The sequence below is a fragment of the Adelges cooleyi genome, unplaced genomic scaffold, assembly GCF_023614345.1.
Source record: "Adelges cooleyi isolate 19-005CV unplaced genomic scaffold, UGA_ACOO_1.1 ACOO_flye_CR_arks_rails_tigmint_CR_PRNA_38, whole genome shotgun sequence".
Lineage (NCBI taxonomy): Eukaryota > Metazoa > Arthropoda > Insecta > Hemiptera > Adelgidae > Adelges > Adelges cooleyi.
Window position 1 is genome coordinate 318400 of NW_026096056.1, and position 27865 is coordinate 346264.

Genomic DNA, 27865 nt, shown 5'->3' on the forward strand with positions numbered 1-27865 from the left:
CTAATACAAGGGTATTAAACCTACCCGGATTTTAACCCGTGGGTTTTTATTACCCGTTAAAAACCGTGAGACGTAGTACACACCTGTAAGTCTGTGGACTAGAGTCTGTAAATATTGAGATAAATTTAATTAAGCGAAAGGGGGGGGCCTCTTTTCGGCATTTCAATAATTGAGGTAATGCTATTTTCTGAATCTTGATTGATGTTTGAACAATACAAGAGCTGGAACATCTCTTTAGCTAAACAAATTACTAAGTTATTACACTTGAAGTATTTTCCTTTTATATGCATTACTCCGAAGGGGACATATTGGCTTTTTATCACATATGTAATCTATTGAGATGAGTGTTTACAGCGGCTGTGGTGGTACCAGACGTTTTCACCGATAGACAAATATTTTCCCTAATAATTATAATCACAATAAGTAAATGTTCGTACTTACAATTAGTTACTTTTAGCGAAATTTCGATTTCTTTAAATTTTACAAAAGGCCCTAAGTATTAGAATTAGCGGATTTGCTCTTCCATATCTAGCTCATCCTCTTCTGCGTGGTTAAATCTCAGGACCCATCTAATGTTTTATTGTTTTTAAGTACACACGGGTACATTGTAGCTGATTAGAAAAAAGACAAAACATTATACGACCGAGTGGGGTGTGTGTGTATGTTTGTTTGAGCCGACATTATTCGTGTGCGAGTGTTTTAAACGAGTATTCCAATTAATGGTCAATGCAAGTGGAACCAGTTTTTTTCTTTCAAAGAGGCCTCCCGAAAAATAACACACACACACATACCGATATTCATAGACAAATACCATTAATTTCATCCTGTTTGTTTCCAGTTCTCGTATGCGCTGCACCGCGATGGTACGACGGTCAAGAGAGGAGGAAAAAGTGGGTCAACCCGCGTTATTATAACTCTGGAAACTGTTGATAATTATTATTATGGCACATTATCGGTGTTATTAAGGAAAAAAAATAGTTGATCGGTTTTTTAAAAATGTCAAATTTAAATATGAAGAGGATGCGGTGATAAATTTGATGCTTTGTGTGTCGTATGCGTATTATAAAAATATATAATAATTAATGTGTATTTTTTATTATTTTTTATCAGCTTCCAGATTATATTTGATTATTGTTCTGTTGTCCCGTGTGCGCATTTCTATACCGGATATGGACTGATAAAACCGAGAGGGCCACAGTCAAACGTTCGGCGACACGTTCAGTGTTAGTGCACTTGTCTGTGGCCGGACCAGTTTTGGTATAGAGATATTAAATTTTAATCGAGTGTCGTTTGTTTTAGCACCAGAAAAATTATACAACAAAAACACACATAATAATAATATAGTAATGACCGTGTACTATTCGGTTGTCGTTGCCGTTTACTTGGCCGTCGGTTGTGGTCGCTTGCTGCCATCGGTCGCCAGGCTGGCAAAGAACGACGAAAAGTGTCCGGAAGTCCGAGCTAGAAGTAATTGCGACTTGGACGCCGTAAGCATGCGTGTTTTCACCGTCCAACTGACACAAATACATGGCTAGTATTTATAGGAGGAAAGGGGGTTAAAAATAGATTAAAATTTAGCAACGATTAATTCCCAAGCCAAAGCTAAGAGTTAAAACAGACAGATGAAACAGACTAAAGATAGGCTAGTTCCAGGTATTCTATTCTTCAATTCGAGAACGGAATTTAATATTATTATATGTACATCCATATTAAATTTCGGTGGATCGGTATTGCGACATTCACCACTCCGAGCCAAACCCCTAATATAACAAATTACATACACGCAGTATAGGCTGGTCAAGGTTAGGTACCTTAAAATGTTATTAATGCAAATTTATTCAAAGATAATAACATTCTGAATCAATTGTCACAGATGATGTTTTGAGAGCCTTGAGGATATACTACAAACACGGTTGTGAGAAAACATTCTGAACAGGTATTCCTAGAAAATGAAAAGTGGTTAGACAAGGGGGGGTCCATGATTAAGAGGCAGTTCATCCGCCCTCATACACGAAAGTCATTATCACCAAACAACCTCTCCAAATACCTGCTAGGAAAACCATTCAAAAATATATTTTTAAAAAAACGGGTTCTGTTGTATTGAAATAAAATATGAATAAACTAGCCAAACTGACTCCTAGACATTATATTGAAGCAATTTCTTCTTGATAGAAATATTTTCCAATTAATCTAATAAGAAAAGACATATCAGATAACAGGACATTTTTTAAGCTTGTTTTCTGTGTCCTAATGGTCAATGGATCAACTGGGGGTCCTCTATCCAAATAACGATAGCTAGAATAAAGTTGCTGGTTTAAAGTTAAGTTAAAAATATTTGATAAGTAACTGGCCATTGGGAAAAAGTGTACAATAGAAAAAAAAACAGTACAGTGGGGTCGGGGCATAGTGGGGACGGAGCATAGTTGGGTCGGGGCATATTGGGGACGGGGAGGTCACAGGTTTACAGGAATTTTTAAATCTGAAAGTGATAAAATCACTTTCGAAAAAACGCTTCGATGCAAATCGGTAGTTAGTATTTTCAAGCCAGTACAGTCCAAACCAAGCACAGTATAAACCAGCAAAGTTAGAAAGTTTTAAATGAAGGTTCTGTATTTACAAATGAGCATCAAAGCGTTTATTTGAAAGCGATTTTATCCGAGAGGACTAGTACAGTAGAGTATTGGCATAATGTAATCAAAGCAATGAGGAAACGGAGAGGTCACAGGTCTACAAGAATTATTATACATAAAAGTGATAAAATTGAATAAAATCGCTTTCAAATAAACGCTTTGATGCTCATTTGTAAATACAGAACCTTCATTTAAAACTTTCTAACTTTGCTGGTTTATACTGTGCTTGGTTTGGACTGTACTGGCTTGAAAATACTAACTACCGATTTGCATCGAAGCGTTTTTTCGAAAGTGATTTTATCACTTTCAGATTTAAAAATTCCTGTAAACCTGTGACCTCCCCGTCCCCAATATGCCCCGACCCAACTATGCTCCGTCCCCACTATGCCCCGACCCCACTGTACTGTTTTTTTTTTTTTTGCAAAAACTTAGTGGACCAAATAACACATATACAATGTCTTGTTATATTTTGTTGGAATGGTCGACGATTCATGTTTCAATCGTTTGTACTCCATAGTTTAAATTATAATCGCTTATTCTCAATAAAATTAATATTTATGTATTATATACTTCCATTAAAGCAATCACACACAAACTATTTATACTTCACAGATTATATTATTTCAAAGCTATATTATACTTCTATTTTACTAGATTGACAATGTACAAAATAAAATGCAACTAAAAAAACCTTTTCATAGATCCTTAAAATGTAAAGGGTGGGATAGTGAAACGGGTTTTACCAATTAAATACATTAGAAAATCGCCGTTTTACTGCCTCATCCTGTATAATAATTTCTTGTTATTTTCTAAAGAAAAATCGATTTTCTTACATTTAAATTAAAATAAATCGTATACTGGTACTGTGATGGAGAAAACAATAAATTTTACCTACATTTATTACTTATTAGTTAAATATTACTAACGTGTATAGCCACAAGCAAACGGTGTGCAGGTGGTTTTATACGAAGGTGGAAATTTAACACCGAAAATTATGTAAAGAAAATATTTTTTTATAATTAAATATTTTTTACAATATGTAAATAAAAATAATAATACTCGGAACGACAGCGGATTGACACTCCGGATCAATTTTAAATCAATAACTGATAATCGAATTATCGAATACTGACTGGCAACTACCTACAAATGTCATCACCCCCCGACCTCTCTCTCACACACCATGACCGGCTCGGGCCGATAAGGGGTTTTTCGTTCCCACCTGTACCGTGTACATAAGACGGTGGACAGTTGATAACGCGATCGGGCGTTTATATGGTCACGATCAAATATTATTTTGTCTCGAAAATTGATAATTACAACAACTATACACTATAGTATAAACAACTCATGTTATCATTTCTCACGTAATGGCTGCCAATTAAAATTAAATTAGTTTCTTAAATTAAATTCAGTCATTCCGCAAAAAGTTCAAGTCCAAATCGATTTTATATCAACTGTGACTTAATAAAATCCACACCCAGTTAGTTATATTCTGTTGACAAATTGTTTTTTATTAAATAATGAAAATTGATAAAATAAACATCAACTACGTCATAAAAGTTTTATACAGCGCAATACAAGTTACAACCAGAATAAAAACTAGCGTTTTTGTAGAGATTTAAAAATACTATTTGAAACGACATACAATATTTTCTATCATAACTGATTTCATAATTCATTACGGAGCAGATAAGAGCGCGCATCAATATGCTGTTCGTACACACGATGATGCCAATAGAACAAAAAATTATACTTTTTTTTTTCGTTTCTCACATCTGGTAGAGTGCGTTTGTACTTAAAAAAAAAAAAAAAAATTGAACTTTGTGTCAACTTAAAGTCAAAAGTGTTACTTGAGCACAAAACTCAATAGTATCATTCTGCATAGATCTACATAAAATTGTTTTAATGATTTGATAACAATTTTTTTAAGATTTTAAGTGTTTTTTGTTAAAATATACGCAATCTGCGAAAACACAGTTTTCCGGCTATTAAAAAAAAACTGTAGTGCCGAATTATTTTTCCGTTTAATATGTTATGGATACATATGAGTTCCAACTACTGGCAAATTTTCAACCCAAAGGTCTTAAAATTACGGCTAAAAACCCCGAAAAACAAAAAAACCTGTACCCCCCCTAGGGGGGTGGGCATTGGGTTAAATTCTGACAGAAGCTAAAATCTGACAGATAACATGCAAAATGTATATTTAATCAATGACATAAGTACGGCTATATTATATATTAATATTGGTTGGATTTAAGATTTCTTAGTGGGTATTTTTAACTTAAGTCTAATTTTATAATACAGCGAACTTGCGAGGGTTTGTGTGCTACCCACGACGTTTTTCGTTCTTCTTTCGCGTTTTATTTAAGACCACCGCTATGATCAATATTCTATTATTTAACCAAGGATCCTGTATGTATTCAGACTATATCTATACCTAGTATGGTTTAATGTTCGAATTTATTTATACATACAACCTTTTCATTATTTGAGATAAAACAAAATCTAATCGTAGTTGAAAGTATAAAAGCGAACATTTATTTATAAACATTCCTCCAGCCTACAAGATTAAATATTAGTATTACAATTAATTAATAAGTACATTGGGGTTTTGACAGTTAATAAAAATGTTAATACTTTTTTTTTCTTTCGAATATTTATGAACGGTATATTAAAAATTTGTCTTAGTAAATAATGAGCAATGTCCAAAAACTATAAAAATGTACCCTATTCATAATGTTATATTTTAAAAAGACGGCTACCTAATTAACCGCGAATTAAACAATTTTTATTCAGGAAAATTAAATAAATGGGCCACCAGATATTTTTATTGTGAGTATTAAATTTGTGATTGCACCTGGGAGTTTATTACATCAGTAAATGGAAACTCTACATTATAATTATAAAACAATTTTTTTTTTTTACATATTGGATATTTTAAAATATTCTCATTACTAAAATAGCTTAAATCTAATTAAAATACTACTTAATTTTTAAAAACTGTAATAAGATATAATTAATGCGAAGGGTCACTAACTACAGTTGTGTTATTGTTCTTAATCGTTATTCTTTTGGTTCCATAATGATATGTGGGTTAATGTAAATAAAAAACACCCCGACCTTCTCCACAATTTTTGTTATAGCTGTACATTTTTATAGCGATCATTAATCAAAGATTTTATGTTAAGACCATTGCGGCATTTGAGATCGTTAAATTAAATTGAATAATGTTAATTTGCACAGTAATAAAAATATTTTTTAAGAATATGGGTTGGACTTGCGTTATAGACTTTATATAGATAGGTAATCAATGGCAAATGTTAAATGTCCAACTAAGTAATGTTTTTATATAAAACATAATATTAAGTCGTATTAAAAAAATAATAAAATTATTTTTGATTGTCTATTATCAAGGCAAACATTAGTAAATAATTAACTTTTGCTTGATTTGTGATAAATGGTTTAGTTTTATTTAATGTATTATATTTTATAGCACAGGTGTATTCATCTGTCCCACTTGCGAGCTCAAATTGAACTTTGAGTCCCCAAGCAAAAGCTCTATTAGTTCTGGCCCCAAGAGTTTAGATTTTCGGGCATTTTACTTCTCGAACCAAATCTTCAGAAATGTAGCCTACAATTGTAACATTATACTTTTTCTTATTAATTATTTATATAATTTTTGTGAATAGTTTTCTTAAATAACGGGTTACTAACATTTTTAAATGAGCTACAGTATTTTAAGTCAAATAATGATGATTTATACATTTTTTTAAATAGTCGAATTGGGTCCTAAATTGTATAGAATATTATTAAGATATAGTACTATCGATAAACGTTGACAAACCAAAAAAAAAAAATCATAAACCCCTAGAAGAGGTGGAAACTTTTTATTTATTTCTCTTTTATTTACTTTTGGTATCCAGCTAATTTATATTGTATTCGAATTAGGTATGTTACATATAATAACAAAATAACATAAATCAGATTTCAATAAAATATGTTGTAATTACCAATTAGTAGTTAAACATTAATGGTTCCACTTGTTCCGTGAACTACAGACTACTGGCCAGAGATCATCACAAAATATGATTAAAAACAAATAAAAAACACGTTATACCTGAATAGTGTATGTTTAGAACCTAAAGAGAATACGACTTATGGTTATTTATTTAATAACTAATGTGTACATTTTGTCTAGCGACATATCATAATATAATTTACCATCATTAGTTGTTTATCAGGTTATTTAATGTGAAAAGCTGAACAAATTGATCAAAGTCGAAACTTTAAACATAACAATATTTTTAGTATTAAAAATAAAAACAGATAATTTAATTTAATGTGTAGCACACTGTATTACCTTGACATTGAATATAATTATTGTTTTTTAGTCTTCTTTAGCATTTTTTTCGATTGTTGCAATAATTAATAACAACTTGTTTGCCAAAGTCTTATTAAAACCTTAAAAATCCTTTTTGTAAAGTATGTTACGATTTTATTTATACTCTATTCCACGAGATACCATGATAATTACGCCAATGATGTTGAATGTGAAGGCAATGCTGCTGGTAACAGCGGATTCCCAAAAAAAAGGCATGTGGGCCAGTTACTATGGTGTGGTTGAGGATCCTCTTGGTGCAAGAATAAACAATAGATTCAAAATATAATTTGGCTAGGTGACGAAAGATGGGGATAAGATGGATAGATAGGTCTATAGTTAGAAACAAGAGAAGGATATGTATTCTATATAAAACAAAGGAATTTTACATACAAAGGCGTATTTTTTTAGTTAGCAGAACTGCTAAATCTAAAGGAGAATCTACACTCTGTTGTTGAGATCTACAGAAAAAAAATTAGAGGATTGATGGCTTAATTCTTTGGCAAATTTTCAGAAAGAGGAAGGGTTGAAAGAGTATGCGCTCAGTAACATTAATTAAGGCTTTGTAGCCAGACTTTGCTAAACTCTTAAATTGAACTCTGAGTTAAGATAAAACATGATAGTTTTACGATAGTCGAAGGGTTTAAAAGCAATGTGTGCACGTTTTCTGGATAATCAAGTTTTAAAGAGGAGAGGAAACCCAGCGGGGAAATTTAAGTGGCTTAAACATATTTTTAGGGATAAACATATTGATAGAGTGAAGAAGGGCATCATAAAATACAGAAGCAGTGTCAGTAACAGAATCTTGAGAGAAAGCTCCCAATTGAATAAATTAAAGGATTAGGATATGGCAGCGAAATCACCTACTTTAAAGTAGGTAGTTCTACTTTAAAATCTAAATAAACGTTAGTTTTGACTATGTCATGATCAGCTTGAAGAGGCAACTTAATATGATCAGGATAAGGTGATAGGAGTGTAGGCTGACCACAAGAGAGGCATCTATCCACTTGGGTAGTTTGTTAGAATCAGAAAAAACAAGGTCAAAAATACTATCATGATCTTTGAAAATGAAATGAAGTTAAAATTAATTAAGACAGGAGAAATAGACAGCAATAGAGAACGAGAGAGGAGTTAAGAAACTAAAGGTAGTGAGCCCCAACTCTTCACACTACCAAATTACACGAGGCAAGATCTCCACACAAAATAACGTATTGTGTTTGTAAGTGGACAAAATTATCTCTATGATAATTTTGAAGCCTGGTACTTACATTCTGGCAAAATATTTCTAAGTTAAAAGTATTAATAAAATAGCTACTATTTTGTTGATAGAGGATATTGACTTAGAGCAAACCGTACAATCAGAATTGTTAATTAAGCTAGTCCGAGAGCAGTCTGCCGTGTCTTACTAACTAGTTGTCTCAGTTTTTACTTATCAAAACGAATGCCCAATTTTGATAAAAAATAAATATTTATAAATTAGGTATGTTTTTTAGGTCACACTTATATTTCAACAAATTGTGTGATTTTATATTTTATGTTTTAATTGGTATATTTTACACTTATCTTGGTAAGTAAATGTATTTACAGTATTATTTTAAATAGATTTATTAGTACTTAAAATATTATTACACGTGAATACAAACTGTTTTTTCTCGAAATCCAAAACGGATCATTAATAACATTTTTTAAATTAAATAGTAATCTAATTTATCTATTTAAGCTATTAATTAAGGGGCAAAGGATAGGCAATATTTGTCATAAATTGATCTAGTAGCCATTTTAAGCATGCCTACCAATTTTAAGGTGAAAAATATTAAGTATTTTTAGGTTTATACAAGTTTGGTAAAAAATCACTTTCGTAGAAGTTCTGAATTTTTTTTCTGTGAAGCTTACTATTTTCTGTGTGGGACTCAAGGCCAATTTTTGATTTAACGATTAGAAAATTAGTAAGATTTCTAAAAAAAAAAACCAATAAAAAAAGTAAAAATATAATAAACGCTTATAGTAAATTTAAAAAACAAAAATACATAATCGGCCTTTTAGACCCCATAGAGAAGATATTGAATACAACAAAAAATAATTCCGTAGCCCACCCGGAGGCTATACAATGGCTATCCACTGTTTATAAGAAATAATTCGTGTTTAGATCTTCCACTGTAGAATTTGTTTCCTACTGGCAACTTTTCAATCTCCTCCGAGCCACTGATTGGGCTAGGTCCATGTTTTACTAGTGCACTGTGCAGCTATCTAATAACACAACATAATATTATTTTTTTATAAATCATAGTAACCAATACGGTTACACACGGTTAGATTATAACAATAATCGATGACATTTTGATTTCATGATGGCTTATAGATAAAAGGAACGTGGAACGTAATCGACTACTATGCCAGTTCGGAAGAAGCGCAGATCTACAGATGCATGAGATCCACGTTTAACTTGTCACCGGACGTTCCGGAAATATCCATGGACTTTACGTACAGCTATGTGGATGACCCGGACAACGAGCAGCTGTCCGGTAACATCACTTGGAACATACCGGACATGAGTCAACCCGGTCACTGGATACACATGGAGACCCCGTGTAAGACCTCGCCAACGTTTCATTTGATAACACACTTACACTGAATACCTATAAAATAAAATATGTTTCCACCGCTATTACGTAGAATTAAATTAAGAAAACAAAAAATAAGAGCGTGAAGATCAATACGCGGAATCGCATATTAGGAAGAGCGCGGTCGTCTATCGCCAATAAAAATAAACATAGTAGAATTCAATTCATTAAAAAAAATGTTAAATGCCAAGTGAGGAAAATGGTTAAAATATTGCATCACGTCAACTGGACCCTACTTGACACACTTTTTACAATATTTGTGTTTTTCGTGCCCGGAATTTTAAAGTGAAATTATCAAATTCATTGACATTACTTTATCGTCATGTAAGCTATTTAATTGGCATTTAAGCATTGTGTTAAAATATATGCTCTAATTTTATCTAAAACAAACAATTTTATTTTCAATATGTGACACTATTGCGAACGGGTTAGCCGCTTAATGCCTAATAGTTGTAACATTTAATAAGGCTTTATTTGGGCCTATAGTAATAAAAATACTAATTAAATAACACGACTAATTAAATTTCATAAGCAACATTGAAATTGGAGACTAAACCAGTTAAACCTTCGTACGTTTCCTTCACTTCTTTTTTCCGCCAAAAAAAAATGTCTATAATTAGTCGATAAATGCATTGCGAAATGAGGTAATATTCAGCGAATAACGGATTTGAATCAGGGGCGACATTTCGGTTTTTCTTAGGGTGGGGCAAAATTTTTATCGGCCCAATGTCATTTACAAATATAAATATTTTTTCCAAACCACTTAGAAACAAAATAGTAATAACACAAATATTATAAACCTTCATACCTATTATACTTGGTAGTCAGTTCAGACGGTTCATTATTAGTAAAGGCAGGTAGTTGCATAAAAAACAGATAATTTACGGCCTTACGTACCGAAAATTTGACCAGCCCGTAAAAATCAAGGGTTGGCCAAATGCCCCTGCCTGCCCCCCTCCCAAAATGATGCCACTGATTTGAACGAAACTTATAGTAATTAATTTTGAAACAAAATAAACGGACCGAGATAAGATTAGAGCTGTTTCCCACTGTAAACCATAACGCATAATATTTTAAATATTGAACAATGTCTTTAAGTGCACTCGTCTGACTCGCGTCGACCTTAGGACCCACGTTGTTACACATATTGTGTTTTTTTCCTCTTTTTTACTATTACTATTGTTACTCTAACCATTGTTGTTGTTGTTGTTGTTTGTCGAGCACAGACGAAGGCGTTTACAACACGTACGTGCTGGACTGTAAGGACACGTGGGCGGTGTTGCTCCATTGCGCGGAAAAGCCGTCCAGTCCGCGGTACCTGTCCACCATACTGCTGTCCAGGGACAAGGCGGTGCCGGTGAACGTGCGCAGTTACGTGCGAGGGAAATTGCCCAAGTACGGTGTGCAGCTCGAGTACACGTTTCCCATGGTCCAGGACGATTGCAGCCCAGCCGTGAATCCGCTGTACTACGGGACGCCCAATAATAAAGCGTCGCCCGCAAAGAAGGTCAAGAACCCGATGTCGCACGTGCACAACGCCGGCGAAACGGATACGCGCATTTAAATGATTTGGCCGCCCGGCCCTATGCCGAACGTCACTAATGTCACCAAATAGAGTGCACCTGTATAGTGTATATTATTATTATATATGTATGTGTTGACCAAGAGCCTGTATTGTTGCCTGTACACCCATTCGACCTAAACGCACACACTTTTTGGATTGGGCCTGTCGAAAAGAAATTTATCCGGCGCAGAGTATTTCGTTATAATTCCAACACACAAACTCACATCGACACGTTTTTGGTGAAAGTAGTTTTTGTAATTTTTTAAACCAGTGATAAAACAGCAAAAGTCGATATGCTACGTTTTTGAAATAATAGGTATTTTAAATTGTGGACAAACGACGAATGATTTGATTAAATACCCATACATTAATACACAAACGATAATTCAATAACGACACGTCCATTGTATATGTAATCATATTTTGTACGCGATTATAACAAATTATGCATAGTGTTTTTATTAAATAACTTGAAATAGTTTGGGTTGTGTGAGCGTCATAAACGGCATAAAAAAAACAATAATGTTGTTGTTTGCACCAATGATCGAAATTACCTTTTATATTTTTACATGCTGTATAATGTTCTTCATAATCTTGAATTCTCAAATATTCAAGGGATCTGGGATGCCCATCAACAAACGTTCCCCGAAGCCTCTCATTCCCAAACAGATGCAATACTGTTATTTCAAGAGAGCGCAACATCCTATTTATTTCAACAATCGGTGTAGACAATTTTTTGCAAAAAAAAAAACATTTTAAAGCTTAATTCAAAAACGTTTATGGCTCAGTGGCATCTAAATATAATACGAAGGTAAATATATACATATGGAAAAATACTTAAATACGAATCCATGAGTATGAACATACTCAGGTGTGTTCATAAAAATGGGTAATATGTAGTTGTATACTTTCAACATGATGACAATAACAACGGGTTGATATTAATAACTGTAAAACAGATTTAGGTAAAATGTACTTTGTTTTGCACTACCTATAAAAAAATTGTCTAACCATCGTGAGTTATACTCAATAGCACTTAACTAAAGTGTCAAGTATTAATAAGGAGCGCAATGTTCTGTGGTTTGAGTTCGAGTTATAAGTACCTAGGTATTACGAGCATTGCAGTAATTTTAATTACACTTATTTGTGATAATATGCTTAATTCAGGAAAAAATAAAACTCATTTATTTATCTCAAAACAGGTACTTGTTAAGTTATAAAGCTAAACGATTATACTAAACTTTAATTTAATTATTCCATGTTACGTTTGTGATGAATAAAACTTAGTCACTCAAGTACTTTCAATATCCACATAGTTTTTAAACGTAAATCCAGCGCTTATACTAATATATCACCAGGGTGTTAGTAGCCTTGATTTGTATATGTAAAAAAACATATACAAATCAAAAATTTTTTAAAAAAATCGAGAAATTATGTCCTAAACACTGTGTTCTGTCAAAGTGTACTAGGAAATTCGGATAGATAATATTTTCGTGTCCAAATATTATATTATAGTATTTAATCTGACGATTTCTTCGTTAAAAACCTAACATACACATGTATACATGATGTATTTAGAGACGGTAAAACTGTAACACGCGGATATGGGTGTGTGTGATCTTGTTAGTCGGTTTTGACACGATGCCGAGGTTTGTGAATATACCGTACTTACAACTGCTGCTGCTGCTGTTAATCAATAGAGTACTAATAACCAGACGGCCGCAAACCGCACCACGTGTGTGGTCTCGATTATGATGTTATGTTATTGTGAATGATATCAATGGATCATTAACAAAATCGTATAAATGTATAGGTGTATATATTTATCTTGCCAGAACATTTTAACAATATTTTTATTAAACCGCGCATTTTAATAAATAACAAAAGGGTTTGGTCGAGCCTCGAGAACGGGCTTCGTGCCGCTTCCTAGTCTCAAGAAAGTTCTAAGAGCAGTTGCAATTCCTTGCCCGAAGTTTTGTCGTGTAAGCCATATGTGTGAGTGTGTGTGTGTATGTGTGAGGGAATACACAGAAGAAGATGAAGAGACGACGTTAAAAGTGGGTTACCGGGCCGACCAACTCGGTGGAATGCAGACTGACCACCTCTCCCGCCCGAGGTGCTTTCCCTCGCACCCGTGACCATATAACATGTATACACGCGGTTCGGACGGTTCCCCTTCCCCGGAGGCTATAATTTTTTCAACATTTTGTTGACGTTCAAGTGCCAATTTGGCGTATTTCTAAGTATAGTTTTATTTTGGACAAACAATTTTATATTTTCATCTATTTTGATTTTAAAGATATATATTTTTTTACCATAAAAGCATAAAAAATAACTTTGCTTTTAAAGGTATAGTATGAAATTAGTTTAGTACTAGTTAAGTAAAATGAAGTTACGGTTAATACTATTTAAACTTTAGAGGTAAAATAACTTTGAAAGTGGAAAAATCAATAAAAAGTATGTCTTTCTATGGATATATTTTAAAGATGTCAGTACAGCATATAATAGAATATAAAAAAGAAACAAGATTTGAGGTTGTTAGTTTAACTAAATATCAATACAACCAACTGTTTCGAAGCAGAAAATGACTTATTTATTAATGTATATTTAAATACTGGTAAAATTAAACATTACCTAATCTTTTATTGTTTTCGTAAAACCTATATGTAAATGCCACAAAAGCTCAAAAATGTTTTGGAGTGTAAAATTTACATCTACATATTTTTCAGCAATGTCTATATACATTTATTCAATTATACATTATTAAATTATGTATATTTTTGGGATAATAATTATAATAAATGTAAGATTTAAAAAAATGTTTAAATATCTCACAATCCATTGCTATACCTTAGGAATACTAATAGCTAAGAGACATGTTAATCTAGTTCTAATGGTATAAATACTATTTAACCGTATACAATTTATCAATAGAACTATTATTCTTACACAAATACTAGTGTATGCGACTTATGAATAAGTTTCTTGATATCAAATACTTATTCTTTGAAAACGTATTACCTTATACATAAAAATTTCAGTTAATTAATAAGACTTAATATCGTTACCCTGCGAGGAAAAATCAGTGCAACATTAATTTATGCCGTACTTGGAAAGCTCAAAAATGTTTTAGTTGTATAGCTTTTAATTATTCCATTTGACTACCGCTCATGTATTTCTCTGAGTACTTTAAAAAAAAGAATGTCAAATGCCATCTGATACATAAGTGTTTAAATGGTTATTTATTGTAGATATTTATTAATTAAATAGTCCTTTACCATTCATTATATTAAATTGTCATAATAATTTTAAATTATTTTAAAAAAGAACATCAGCAGCAGCAATCTCAAGCTCTCTATCTTTCCATCTGATGATTCTTTATGTTTCTGGTAAGTTCTTCATTTGTTGGATTGTAGTAAGAAAGCTTTTCCTGGATTTAAGTTGTAGTTGTTTTTTGCGAGTGATTTTTGTCTTAAGTGATGTTTTCGCAGTGATGTTTGAATGATAAAATTCGGTCTAGTGTGACGCCAAGGTATTTTGAGTATTTAGTATTTTTAATCTCAACACCTTCCCAGATTACTCTCATTGTTCGTTTTGCTTCTGATAGTTTTTAAGGATTCTCCGGTGGTGATTGTTTCTTCGGCAAAAGGATCATTGTTAAATTGTCTAATGTAATCTTCTAGTAGTTCCTTGTTTTCTTTCCCCGTCCCCAGAATATACTGCGTTCTGCAACCTCTTGGTATATTTTGTTTTGAAATAGTTTTACTAGGTTTGTGAAATGGCCGTAATTTTCAGGCGTTGGGATGATTTTGTTGATTTCGGTATCCATCTGTGTTTTAAAACTTTCCCAGTCGACTTTTTTGAAATTATAGCGTCTTATCATCGGTACGTTTTCTGGGTGTATAATAGCATTTATTTGACATGTTATTGGTCTGTGCTGGGAATTTGGTATTGGTGTTTCGACTTTCTTTTTGCACCGTTGTTTGATATTGCTACTCGCAATAATTATGTCCGGGTTATACCATATTAAAAAATATGCGTAACAGCAGTATTATGATTACACCGCCGTTTTAGGACAAAAAAATACATAACCTGTTTGTCTATAACCATGATGCTAGGTATACGTGTAGTCAGTAAAAAAAAAACATTGGTAAAATATAAAGATGAATAATTGTAATTTAATAACATGTTTAAATGGCCTACACAAACGCGGAAAAAAATTTTCAAATTTTCATAAATTTCAAATGACTATAACTTTTTAATGTAAGAATAAAAATACAAATTTTTTCGCCAATTCTTTTTAAAAACTATTCTAAAAAATAGGCTATTTTAAAAAAAAAAAAATATACATATAAAATTAAAACAAGTAAGTGCAACAAGAAACATGGTACTTATAGCGCGAATGAATATAAATAAATTCAACAAAAATAACTTTAAAAATATTCACTAGAACCAAAGTTATCTCATTTGTCGAATCATTGTGGAACACCCTGTATAGACAGCTTAAACAGTTTATAGAAGATATATTTTGAAAGAATTGAATACACCAACAAATTGGTAAGCCATACTAATAACTAAGCCTAATGAAAAATAGCGCAAAACACCAAAAGTCCAAGTATGGGTTTTTTGAGATATTTATGAAATAAAACGTACAATGCAATTGTGTATACCATATGCTATACTCCCTCAAATCCAATTATGTTAAAAATCGTTTTAAAGAGTGATTTTATATTATAATTAAGTCCGTTATGTAATATCTCAAAGTTTGTACAATTTTAAAAAGCTCATTCTCAAAACACCCATTTTGGACTACATGTGTTTTGCGTGAACGGGAACGACATGTGTTATTAGATATAAGTATTACCTCGGTTAACTAAATCAACATAATTACGCGAACAACCTTAACCAAATATGTAAATAATTCTGGTTTAAAATCCTAATTCAATAATTGATCACATTCTCTCTCTTTTATTTTAACGTTATTATTTTAGTTAACTAACTCCGATATACCTAAAACCTATAAAAATAACGAAACCTTAACCCATAAGATTACATAACTAATCAAATAACGATACCCAAATATGTAAATAATTTGTGTTCAAAACCCTGCTGCAATAATTGATTACGTTCTCTCTTCTATTTTAACGTAACACCCGTCGACAAACGCTTGTGTCCCAGCATACGTTAAACGAAGATTTTCTGGTTTTGGACACTTGTCCGACGGACTGAAACGATAAGATCTGACCAATGTTGAGACGACAGCTTTTATTTGGAGCATTGCATATTTCATACCAATGCAGTTCCTGTAACCACCGCTAAAAGGAAGGAACGAATACGGATGGCGACTGCGACATGCTTCGGGCAAGAAGTTGTCTGGATTAAACTTTTCTGGTTCCGGGTAAAAATTTGCATTTAAGTGTAAAAGCTGAGTGCAAATTATGAACGTTGACCCTGTAGATATTTTTAAAAATAAATTGTATTAGTAAATTTAAGCACCAAATGTGGCAATTTATCAAACGAATTTGTCTACGGCCGTACCTGCAGGGATTAAGTAGCCTCCGATAACAGTTTCTTTTTCAACGTTTCTGCCAAAAAAGGGAAAAGAGGGAAAATGTCTTAGAGTTTCTTTGATTACACGTTCCAAGTAGTCCATCTTTTGTAAATCCTCGTAGGTAGGTTGTCGATCCGGATCGCCAGTAGAAAATAATGTCAATAACTCTTCCAATACCTATTATTGAGCGATTATTAAAATTTGTTATATTTTCGTCACCAAGAATACCTATAATGGGTATTTAACTTTAAAGTTCATAATACCGAATATGTATTATAGCATACTTTATTTTGTATATCCTGATGATGAGCCAACATAAATATTGAACACGCTATCGCCATAGCTGTAGTATCTTGACCTCCTAAAATCAAATATTAAAAGATAGAATTAATGAAAATACAGCTCTCATTTTACGCTTGTTATTTGGAACTGTTTAATCAAGAGAAAGGCGCTAGAACGCTTTGATACATCATAGGTACTAGTTGTGTATTTGTTAGAGAATGTTATCAATTTTACAGCCTGTTTTGATATTCACGAATAACAACACAAATATATAGTTGATATTATTTATCAAAATAAAGTATACTTGTTTTATATACCGCTATTAAATGTAAAAAAAATATATATATATTATAGTAATTCAAAAAATAAGATCATTTTTTTAATTTAAATAATGACACATTAAATAATTATGAAATTGTTTTGACCGGTTATTATAATATTTTGTCTAGACCATTCGATCAATTTGAGTAATCATAGATTTTATGATAATTAAAAAGTATCACTTTAACCACTTTATTAGCATATAACGTACCAACTGTGTCTTAACATTTTTTAAGGTCAACTATAATACACATGCCAACAATTCTTTCTTAATATAATGTTTAAAAAAAAAAATGTACCAATTATAGTAGTTATTATTTCATCCCGTAATTGCTGAAATGACATCTGATGTTCATTCTCGAGCAGTATTTCAATAAAAGATTTACATTTAAGGCCCATACACTCTTCGTTATGTTCTCCTTGACTGTTTATCCTATTTCTCAATTCTGTTTTTTTTCTCTGGACTAAATCATCGATGAAATTGTAAATTTTATTTTGGCTAATGTCATGTTTACGTTTATACGTCGACAACTGAAACAGACTCCTGTTCAGAAACCATGGGTGTGTAACTCGGTATTCCATAGCCTACAAAAACAAATTTTTATTACAAACAGATGACATGCCAGCACAAAAAAAAACATCAGTCAAGTACTTTTAACTATATAAAGTATGGCTAGTGATATTGAAAACTCTTTTACACTGCAGGCCCGGATTAATGGACCCCATTCTAGGGTCTCCATAAACTGCCAAAATAAAATAATTTTTGTTTATTAAAAAATGCGAACAAACCTTTTTGATGAAATGTAAGTTCTCCAAAAATACGTGTTTGGCGTTTTTCTGTGTATTAAATTTTACACCCAAAGCGGTTCTTCCGATTATCTCCATTGTCGCCATCCCGATTGCACAGCTTATTTCGCATTCATTTGTATTGATATCCCGTTTCTCGTACAATACTTGGCTCAGGAATTTGGCTTCCTCGTAAAATATCGGTATGAACGATTTTAGCATCGAAAATTTAAACCCCGTGGCTACCAATTTTCTATAATTATGGAAACAAATTGAAACTGATATTTGATAATCGGTAATTTCGAAAAGGTGACATTATAATAATTGGCGATAGAAACTAGAAACTGATTTTTTAGCATTTAAAAGTCAAGTATTAATACGTTTCCACTATATTTTTGAATGTGTTATACATATTGACGCCAGAGATGGTCAAAATTGATTACAATCCGTAATCGATTACAAAGGGATTACAGGTTACACGTAATTCACGATTAATAATAAAATTGGATCAAAATAATTTCCATAATCCTAAATTTTTGGATTAAGGATTATATTTAATCTCTAGTTTACGAATAACAGTTTATGGTTTAAATTATTAATCACAGGAGATCACACTAAAAAAGCTCACCTGTTATTTTTCCATTCGTCAAACACCCTGTTTGTAAATAATCCATCGCCCATAATTGATTCGCTAGCAACATTATAAAGTTTAGCTTTGTTGAACATATTAGGATTGGTAAGAATCGCTTCTATTTCTTCGGGGTTTCCAGGAAATACGTATAATTGATCCAAAATCCAAGCTTTGCATAAAGTATTCTGGTATCTATACCACAAAGACAACAAAACTAATTACTGTTGCTCTGAAATTACTAGAAATTGAGAATACCAAAAGAGTAATAATATGTAATAGTTAGACATGAACACAGCATAGTTACTTTCTGCCAACTTTTAATATATTCTTCAATAGTTTTTCAGGTCCTCCAAGTAAAACAGGTAGCATTCCCACAAAAAAGAAACCATCTGGACCTGGTATTCGTTTTGCTAAAGATATCTTTCTTCGGCTTACTATTTTATAATACACAACTACTAAATATAATATTACCGCTGTAAGTATAACGATAATGTTATTAAGGCTTGTATCATTTATTATGTCCGACACCTGAAAATATTGTGTCCAATAATTAATATTTTTTTACATCATGGTATTCTTTTTGTTAAATGTAACTTAGTGCTATGCTAAACAATTTTATGTTGGAGCTAAAATATTAGTACAAACTTTACAATTTTAGATAAAAGACAATTTAGAGGGATCTGAATAGAAGATAGTATAGTGTTATCATTTGACCATTGAAAAGGTTTTTTTTTTTAATTTAAATGGGTTTATTATTACTTGAACCCCTAGCCATAATAATAATTGAAATGTTGAGTTAATGATTTTTTTACCTGATGAGACGAAACCATTTCATTAAATTTCATTTTCTATAAGACGATGATTATCTGAGCAGTTATACACAACGAGTAATTGATTTTTTAATTATTCTTAACATTTATACTCTCATGCTTACGAACATTCAAAACGAATAAATAAAATTTGATTTTAAATAAACGTTATTACAATTTACGTTCACATACATAATCAATGTGAAACTTGCATTTGAATAAAAATATGAATTCTGTTGATGTGTTATAATATATAATAAGTATAATCTACTATTGCATATTCAATAAGGTCATTATATAAAATTTCAATATCTACAGTATCACTATTATAGTATTATATTTACGCATTAATTAAATGAATATCGTAACTAAAATGTTTCACATAGCTTAATGTATGTGAACTTGTTGTATGTAACAATACTCTAGCCTAAGAAAGGTATAATACTAAAATATTTCTTCAATGACCTTCAGCTTTTTAGAAGTTTTGTCGACAAAGAAACAATGTACAAGGTTGTTTGGTTTTATTCTTGACTGACAAAATTAATATTCTATTATGTTAATGAATATTATTATTATAGCATTGTTCTTATTTTCGCAAGTGTGTGTACTTTGCATGCCCTATAGTAAACAGTAATGTTAAATAGTGATAATGATAAATAATATAAGCATGCCTGATGCCTTTTTAGCTTATTGTCCTGAATTAAACTGTACTGACATTTTTAATCGTCCATTGAAAGATTAATTTTTCCTGATTTTACTAATCTGAACAGTATGAAATTAGTTCTATAATAGTTATTAGTAAAAGTTTTAACTAATTTAAACTTTAAAGGTCTAATAATTTTGAAGTGGTAAAATCAGTAAATATTATACCTTTCTATGGACAATACAAAATGTCAGTACACAGCATGAATAGGAATACGAATAAAGGAATAAAGTTGAAAATGTTTTTTTTTTTAATGATTACTCATTTATTAAAACGTGAAAACAAATTCAGGGTGTCTCATTTCTTTTAGGTCTAACGTTCGTTATTTCCACCGGCCGGGTCTAAGACGGCTTAGAATTTAGAAAGATTTAATATTATTTACATTTTACGCTAATTTTGGTTAAGTTTACATCCAGTAAGATCTTCATAAACCAACTGAAAGTTCATTTGAAAAATATATAATAGAAAATGTAAAACTATACATTTGTCTTTTATTTTAAAGTTAATTCTTCAGTATATATTTAACTTCGAGGCCAATCTGAAAAGGTATTATTTAAAAATGAAAAATTCCTTAACCGATTTACTCGTTTGGTCCCTCTATATATCATAAAAATATTAGCAAGTTAAAATTAAAAAATAGTCACAACTATGCACTTGAAATCGGGCAAAATAAAACACCAATTTAACGCTTTTTCAATTCTTAAAATTGACCCGAGAACAATTATTTTTTTATTCCCTAGAAAATGATGATAAAAGCAATAATTTATTCTGCAGAATATTAAAAAATATATTATGCTATACTTCTACAAAAAAATCTGCATGGGTCACGGGAACGTTGGTGAAATAATTAATTTTTATAAAATGCGGTATTGTTTTAAAAATATTTTTTTCATATGTATATAATTATTTTTTAAAATCTCGAACTACCATAGAAATTATAGGTTTGTTATAACTGAAGTACGATATATAAATGTTTATGACTAAATTTTTACAACCCAAATAATTAAGTTAACCCTACACTCCGTGTTTTTTATTTACACCACATGATAACAGACAACAATCAAAGTTAAATAGTAAAAAAATTAACTTTGTTGTTTAGAAATTATTAAAGAGCACAATATTACAATTATTACACTATCAAAAATCCATCATGCTTTATTTTGCATTACTGCATAATATACAATATGCATATAACATATTCTCTAACAAAGTGTAGCGTCCTATAAAATTCATATTACACTTGTTGTCATTATTGCTACTGTGATTTCATCAATTCACTTGAAAATATTTAAGAATAAAGATAAATGGCTTTCAAAATCCATCTTCAACTTCGTCTATTCTTGGAATAGAGTCATTATTTTAAACCATATATTAGTACATATTGATTATTCATACACAAATGTATACATTTGATACTTTCATAAAGATGACCTAATTTTTTCAAAAATGTTATGAGTATATAATCTTTATAGAACTAGATTAAATTTAACAAAAATAATAGTTTATGGACATAATATAAATTCTATTTAACCGTATAAAATTTATCAATAGAACTATTATTCTTACACAAATACTAGTGTATGCGACTTATGAATAAGTTTCTTGATATCAAATACTTATTCTTGAAAAACGTATTACCTTATACATATTTTGTTTTGGAATAGTTTTACTAGGTTTGTGAATTGGCCGTAATTTTCAGGCGTTGGGATGATTTTGTTGATTTCAGTATCCAGCTGTGTCTTAAAACTTTCCCAGTCGACTTTTTTGAAATTATAGCGTCTTATTATCGGTACGTTTTCTGGGTGTATAATAGCATTTATTTGACATGTTATTGGTCTGTGCTGGAAATTTGGTATTGGTGTTACGACTTTCTTTTTGCATCGTTGTTTGATATTGCTACTCGCAATAATTATGTCCGGGTTATACCATCTTATCCATCTACCGCTGTTGAACGACGATGGGAGCTTTGTATCGTGTACTAAAGTTCGATCGTTTTCCTCTGCCCATTTCCCTACTTTTTCCCCGTCTACGTTCATTTAATTGTAGCCCCAGATGCTGTTGTGACTGTTGAAATCGCCATTTACAATTTTTGTTCTTTGATTTTAGAAATTGATTGGCTTTGTAAGTTTAAATGGGATATTAGGTGGTTTATATATTGATGTGACCGTACCATTTGTAACTTCTACTGTGAGAATTTCTAGGTCGTTGATTTCTGTATGACTTGTTGAGACGATCTTTAGATTATATCTTACAAATATCATACTTTCATATTTCTTATGTGGTCTCTCAATTGCCAGCTTCATTCCCCTTATCTTCGGACGGATGGTTGATGAAAAATTATATTATAAATATTTACAAGTAAGTTTTAAGTGGTCGGCATTGAAGAACAGGGGCTTAGATTGAGAGTGAAAAAGAGTTTACAAAAATACAAAAAAATTAGACACCCTCCAAAGTGTTGTTCAAAGTAGGCCACTGAAAGTGCATGTATCTTATATACCTATATTATACTAGTTTTCAGAAATGTTTTGGAATGATACGTCCAACTGGGCCATCGTTTTTCCATATATACTGTATGCTTGTATTCAGTGTTAAAGCCTCCGAAATCTGGAAACTGTTCGATTCTGGAAGTTTATGTATTTTCTTAACCAATATAATAAAGAAACTATGCGTAACAGCAGTATTATGACTACACCGTCGTTTTAGGACAAAAAAATACATAACCTGTTTATCTATAACCATGATTGTAGGTATATGTGTAATCAGTTAAAAAAAACATTGGTAAAATATAAAAATGAATAATTGTAATTTAATAACATGTTTAAATGGCCGACACAATAAACGCGGAGAGAAATTTTCAAATTTTGATCAATTTTAAGTGAGTATAACTTTTTAATGTAAGAATAAAAATATAAATTTTTTCACCAATTCTTTTTTAAAACCTATTCTAAATAAATAGGATATTAAAAAAAAAAATATATCTATATAAACTTAAAACAAGTAAGTGCAACAAGAAACATGGTACTTATGCGCGAATGAATATAAATAAATTCAAAAAAAAAAAACTTTAAAAATATTCACTAGAACCAAAGTTATCTCATTTGTCGAATCATTGTTGAACACCCTGTATAGACGCTTAAACAGTTTATAGAAGATATATTTTGAAAGAATTGAATACACCAACAAATTGGTAAGCCAAAATAATAACTAAGCCTAATGACAAATAGCTCAAAACACCAAGTCCAAGTGAATGGGTTTTTTGAAATATTTATGAAATAAAATGTACAATGCAATTGTATACCATGTGCTATACTCCCTCAAATCCAATTATGTTAAAAATCGTTTTAAAGAGTGATTTTAAATTATAATTCAGTCCGTTATGTTATATCTCAAAGTTTTTACAATTTTAAAAAGCACATTCTCAAAACACCCATTTTTGGACTTCATGTGTTTTACGTGAACGGGAACGATATGTGTTATTAGATATAAGTATTACCTCGGTTAACTAAATCAACATAATTACGCGAACAACCTTAACCAAATATGTAAATAATTCTGGTTTAAAATCCTAATTCAATAATTGATCACATTCTCTCTTCTATTTTAACGTAACACCCGTCGACAAACGCTTGTGTCCCAGCATACGTTCAACGAAGATTTTCTGGTTTTGGACACTTGTCCGACGGACTGAAACGATAAGATCTGACCAATGTTGAGACGACAGATTTCATTTGACAAACATGTCATTCTCACAGAATTCTCATATCATATGTTAATTATAACATTTTTTATGATACAAAGAAGTAACATTGTTTCTCAAATTTAAACTATGGCCCAACTAAATAAATTAACCCAGCACAGCATTTTTTTTACCAGCTTAGATAATATAAACCACATTGTATGAGACAAAAATGTTAGTAAAAATAATTTAAAAAACATTTTTTGATCAGAAATTATTCATTCAAGTATGAAACGTTATTACAAATTTATTGTAAAACATCATGCATTTTTATGATGATATAACTGTCAGTAAATTTATTTAATCGACTTCTAATTTTCTAAATTAACCATCAATTGCGTTTTGAGACTTTGCCCATCGTGTACCATTAAATAAATAAACAAATGAATTTTTTAACATATCATATAAATTATATATTTGGTTAGAAAACGCTTAATTTATAACGAATTTAAAATATTTATAATTTTCACCACATCAGCTTGAACACGACATCTAAAAGTTTTCAAATTAAATTAACAATTAAATACCTTAGGTTAAAAAAGAAAAACATCGTTGTTATTTTCGGAGGTTTAGTTATTTGCTTCTGTATTAAAACTCCTTCCAAAAACCATTGCAAAGTTGTAACAATATTAAACAACTTATGGATAGTCACAACTAACAAACTGTATTCTTATATGCTACAAACACCATTTGTCTTTTACATTTATATTACACCAAAACTAAATAAATTAACCTTACCCAACATAATTTTTAACCCCACATAGTATTAGACTAAAATTGTTGAAAAACAAAAAATTGTTCAATCAGAAAATTTGAATTTAAATACACAACAATGAATAATGAATAATACGTATTTAAAAATTATAAAAAATAAAATTAATCTTTTTTTTTAACCACAAATAAAACTACTTGCATAAAAACAATAACTTTTTTCATCTTTTTCAACTAATAATACATATTGAAACTGTGTTTCTTTTTTTCAAAAAAATATTGTTTCATATTTCCATTATTTTATTTGTAGTTATATTTAGATTTTAACTACACATCATTAAAAAAAACAAAAATATGTATGATCATTTTTTTAATTTAAATTCTTTTGAAATGTAAGTAGTAGCTCAACAATTTTCCATGCCAATCAGTAAAACATAGATATTCATGAACTTCCATACCGGTCTTTAATTCTCACTATATAATTAATGGTTCACATTTTTTGCACCCATTCGATTAAAGTCCAAATAAGATGATCTGGCCAAAGAAATGTTTGAATATTCGAGCTACATAACTTATTGTTTTTATTTATTACATTATTATTAATATTATACGTACCAAAAACCAGTGTGGAGGATATCCTGTAGTGATACATTTAATTCCAGTAGTCTGTAGCGCATAATTGACATAAGTTTCAGGATTAGTAACCAAGAAAAGAATTTTCATGAATTTGACGAATTTGGTTTTAACGAAACATGGTGTAACACACTGGACAGTTATACTATCTTTGTTGTACTCCGAAGCCAAGTCCTCGCTGGACTTATAAGCGAATGCCTTTGGTGTAAACATATAAATTTAATTTAAAAAATAACATTTCAAGTACGGGTTATTGTTTATATTGCCTGGAAATATTTTAATAAGTAATTTAGTCTTACTTTAGAAGCTCCGTGAACCGTGTGTAACGGAGACGATATAACTGATGATGCTGATGACACGTTTATGATGACACCCCGACGGCGCTTGACCATGCCAGGCAAGACTGTCCTACACGTGTTTACCACCGATACGATATTGCATTTTATGATATTGTCGTACAATGGATTTTTTTTTGACAATTTCTAAAAAAAAAATGGGAAATTCATTCATCATTCCAACGTAATTAACCAATACGCCAACATCCAAGTCGCGTAGTTCTTTTTCAATACGATCATATAAGTCAGAATTATTGTCTATGAAATCGGCTTCGATGATTTTTGTGTTCACGCTGTACTTATTTCCTGAAATTCAAGCATTTTATTAATCAAATATTAGTAACGGCGAAAAAACAAATAAATTCGGTTGTCTATCATAAAATTAAATAGAGCAATTAAATCTTCGCCTTACAATCTCAACTACATTTGGTTGGCCACCCTAGTTTTACACCTCCATAGATTTTGATATTTTACCTCTTGATCAATCACCCCATCTATTCAAATATTACTCAATTCCGTCCATCCATCTTTTCTTCGGTCTTTCTTTTTTTCCCTCTACATTTTCATCTACATAACACCTTTCGCTGCCTCTGCCACATCTCTTCTCATAACATAACCAACCATCTCAATCTATTCTCTCTCATTTTACCCACCTCATTTGTGCAACTCTTAGACTCCCTCTTATGTATTCATTTCTAATTCTATCCTTCCTAGTCACTCCACTCATCCATCTTATCATTCTCATCTCCACTGTACTCATTCTCTGTTCAGTTTTCTTGTCTACTGCCCAACATTCCGATCAAGATAACATTGATGGACCACCCTATGAAATTTACCTTTCAATTTTATAGACATCCTCCTGTCACACAAAATTAACTAGATCACATTAAATCGTGTACCGTAGAACTATAAATTATAAATAGTTCTTGATTGTCATAATGGACTATTGAATCTCTTTAAGTGGTTCAATAAATAATCTTGCTTTTGACAATAGTAAATAATTATAACTTAATAAACAGCCAAATAATACAAACTACAACTTAGACATGTTATCAAGCTTGTACAAGGTATTTTGACACATTTGTGTTATGTGGTCTTAATACTATACATTTAATTAAATATTCCCATCCGTCTTGGTTGTAACTATACTTATTTATATCACTGGCCGTGCTCTCTAATTTGGACCTAGTTCTGCTGATAAGTACGACATCCATACGCTTACTGGCCAACTACAAATTATGAGTGAAAATATTTTTAATTATTTTATATTTATTTAATATTTGTTTCTTTAAATACTAAAAAAATGTCAATACGTGTATCTAATGAGTTGCTTTCAAAATAGTAAATTATTATTATAATTTATTTTTAACAAATTTAGCTGTTCGCATACCTGTTCTGCGTATTGTTTTCCAATTCCATCGGTAGAGCCCGTTATAACTATAACAAATAATGCATATTACTTGATTTTGATTTCACTGCGCTAACTTTTTAATGTTTTTACTTTAATATACTAAATACCAACTAACTTAGTTCTATTTGGCTGACTTAATTATCTATAGTTTGATTAAAGTTCATGAAGCATGATATTCTCTCCAAATGGAAAAAGTTAAATGAAGACTAAAATACTAATGTAGACAATTTAAATAATATGTAAAACATATTTTTTAATTTAGCACACATTAAAATAGTATGAAACCTGTCCAGTATTAAATATAATATAATAACAAAAATGGCACCAACTTATGAAAAAAACTCTATTCCTATTTTTAATTCAAAACGAAGTGCTACCAAGGCAACCGACGGATATAAGAATGTAAATTGCTTATTTAATTATTTATTATAATTAAGTACTTTTAAAATATGACATTACCTGCCCATTGCCCTGTTTTCGTAAAATCAATATTTAAATGCAAGATCGGCGCAATAATTTCTTGGTATATGAATATCACTATAAATCTTGTTATTATAAAAAATAATATACAATAGAAGAAGTTTGTTACAAATTCCATGTTGTTCGTTGCTTGATTGACTCAATATTACTAACACCTAGTTGGTTTAAATCTATTGAAATATAAATTTTATTTTAATGTATACTGCTGCACATAGCTTAAAATTTACTATTATAATTATACCTAGTGAAGAATAATTGCAAGGTTATTAGATACCTTTCT

At 30.9% G+C, this 27865-nt stretch overlaps 2 protein-coding genes across 4 annotated transcripts; one reads left to right on the forward strand and one right to left on the reverse strand.

The window, feature by feature from the left end:
• The first annotated feature begins 1216 nt into the window (after window positions 1-1216).
• On the forward strand, window positions 1217-11420 carry LOC126841257 (uncharacterized). The gene is made up of 3 exons (XM_050577609.1): window positions 1217-1487; window positions 9371-9599; window positions 10859-11420. Exons 1-3 carry the CDS (start codon window positions 1347-1349, stop codon window positions 11194-11196), a joined length of 708 nt encoding a protein of 235 aa, XP_050433566.1. The 5' UTR covers window positions 1217-1346; the 3' UTR covers window positions 11197-11420.
• Window positions 11421-15648: 4228 nt separating this feature from the next.
• LOC126841249 (cytochrome P450 4C1-like) lies at window positions 15649-27712 on the reverse strand. Of its 3 annotated transcripts, none has more exons than XM_050577588.1 (9): window positions 27565-27712; window positions 27085-27131; window positions 19072-19295; window positions 18765-18959; window positions 18140-18389; window positions 17650-17935; window positions 17032-17108; window positions 16735-16924; window positions 15649-16647 (listed from the first exon to the last, which is right to left on the reverse strand). In XM_050577588.1, exons 1-9 carry the CDS (start codon window positions 27701-27703, stop codon window positions 16319-16321), a joined length of 1737 nt encoding a protein of 578 aa, XP_050433545.1. In that variant the 5' UTR covers window positions 27704-27712; the 3' UTR covers window positions 15649-16318. The 3 variants fall into 3 exon arrangements, with proteins under 3 accessions (XP_050433545.1, XP_050433543.1, XP_050433546.1); XM_050577586.1 differs by having other exon boundaries at window positions 17011-17108; XM_050577589.1 differs by lacking the exons at window positions 27085-27131; window positions 27565-27712 and adding an exon at window positions 19580-19697 and having other exon boundaries at window positions 17011-17108.
• Window positions 27713-27865: the final 153 nt, after the last annotated feature.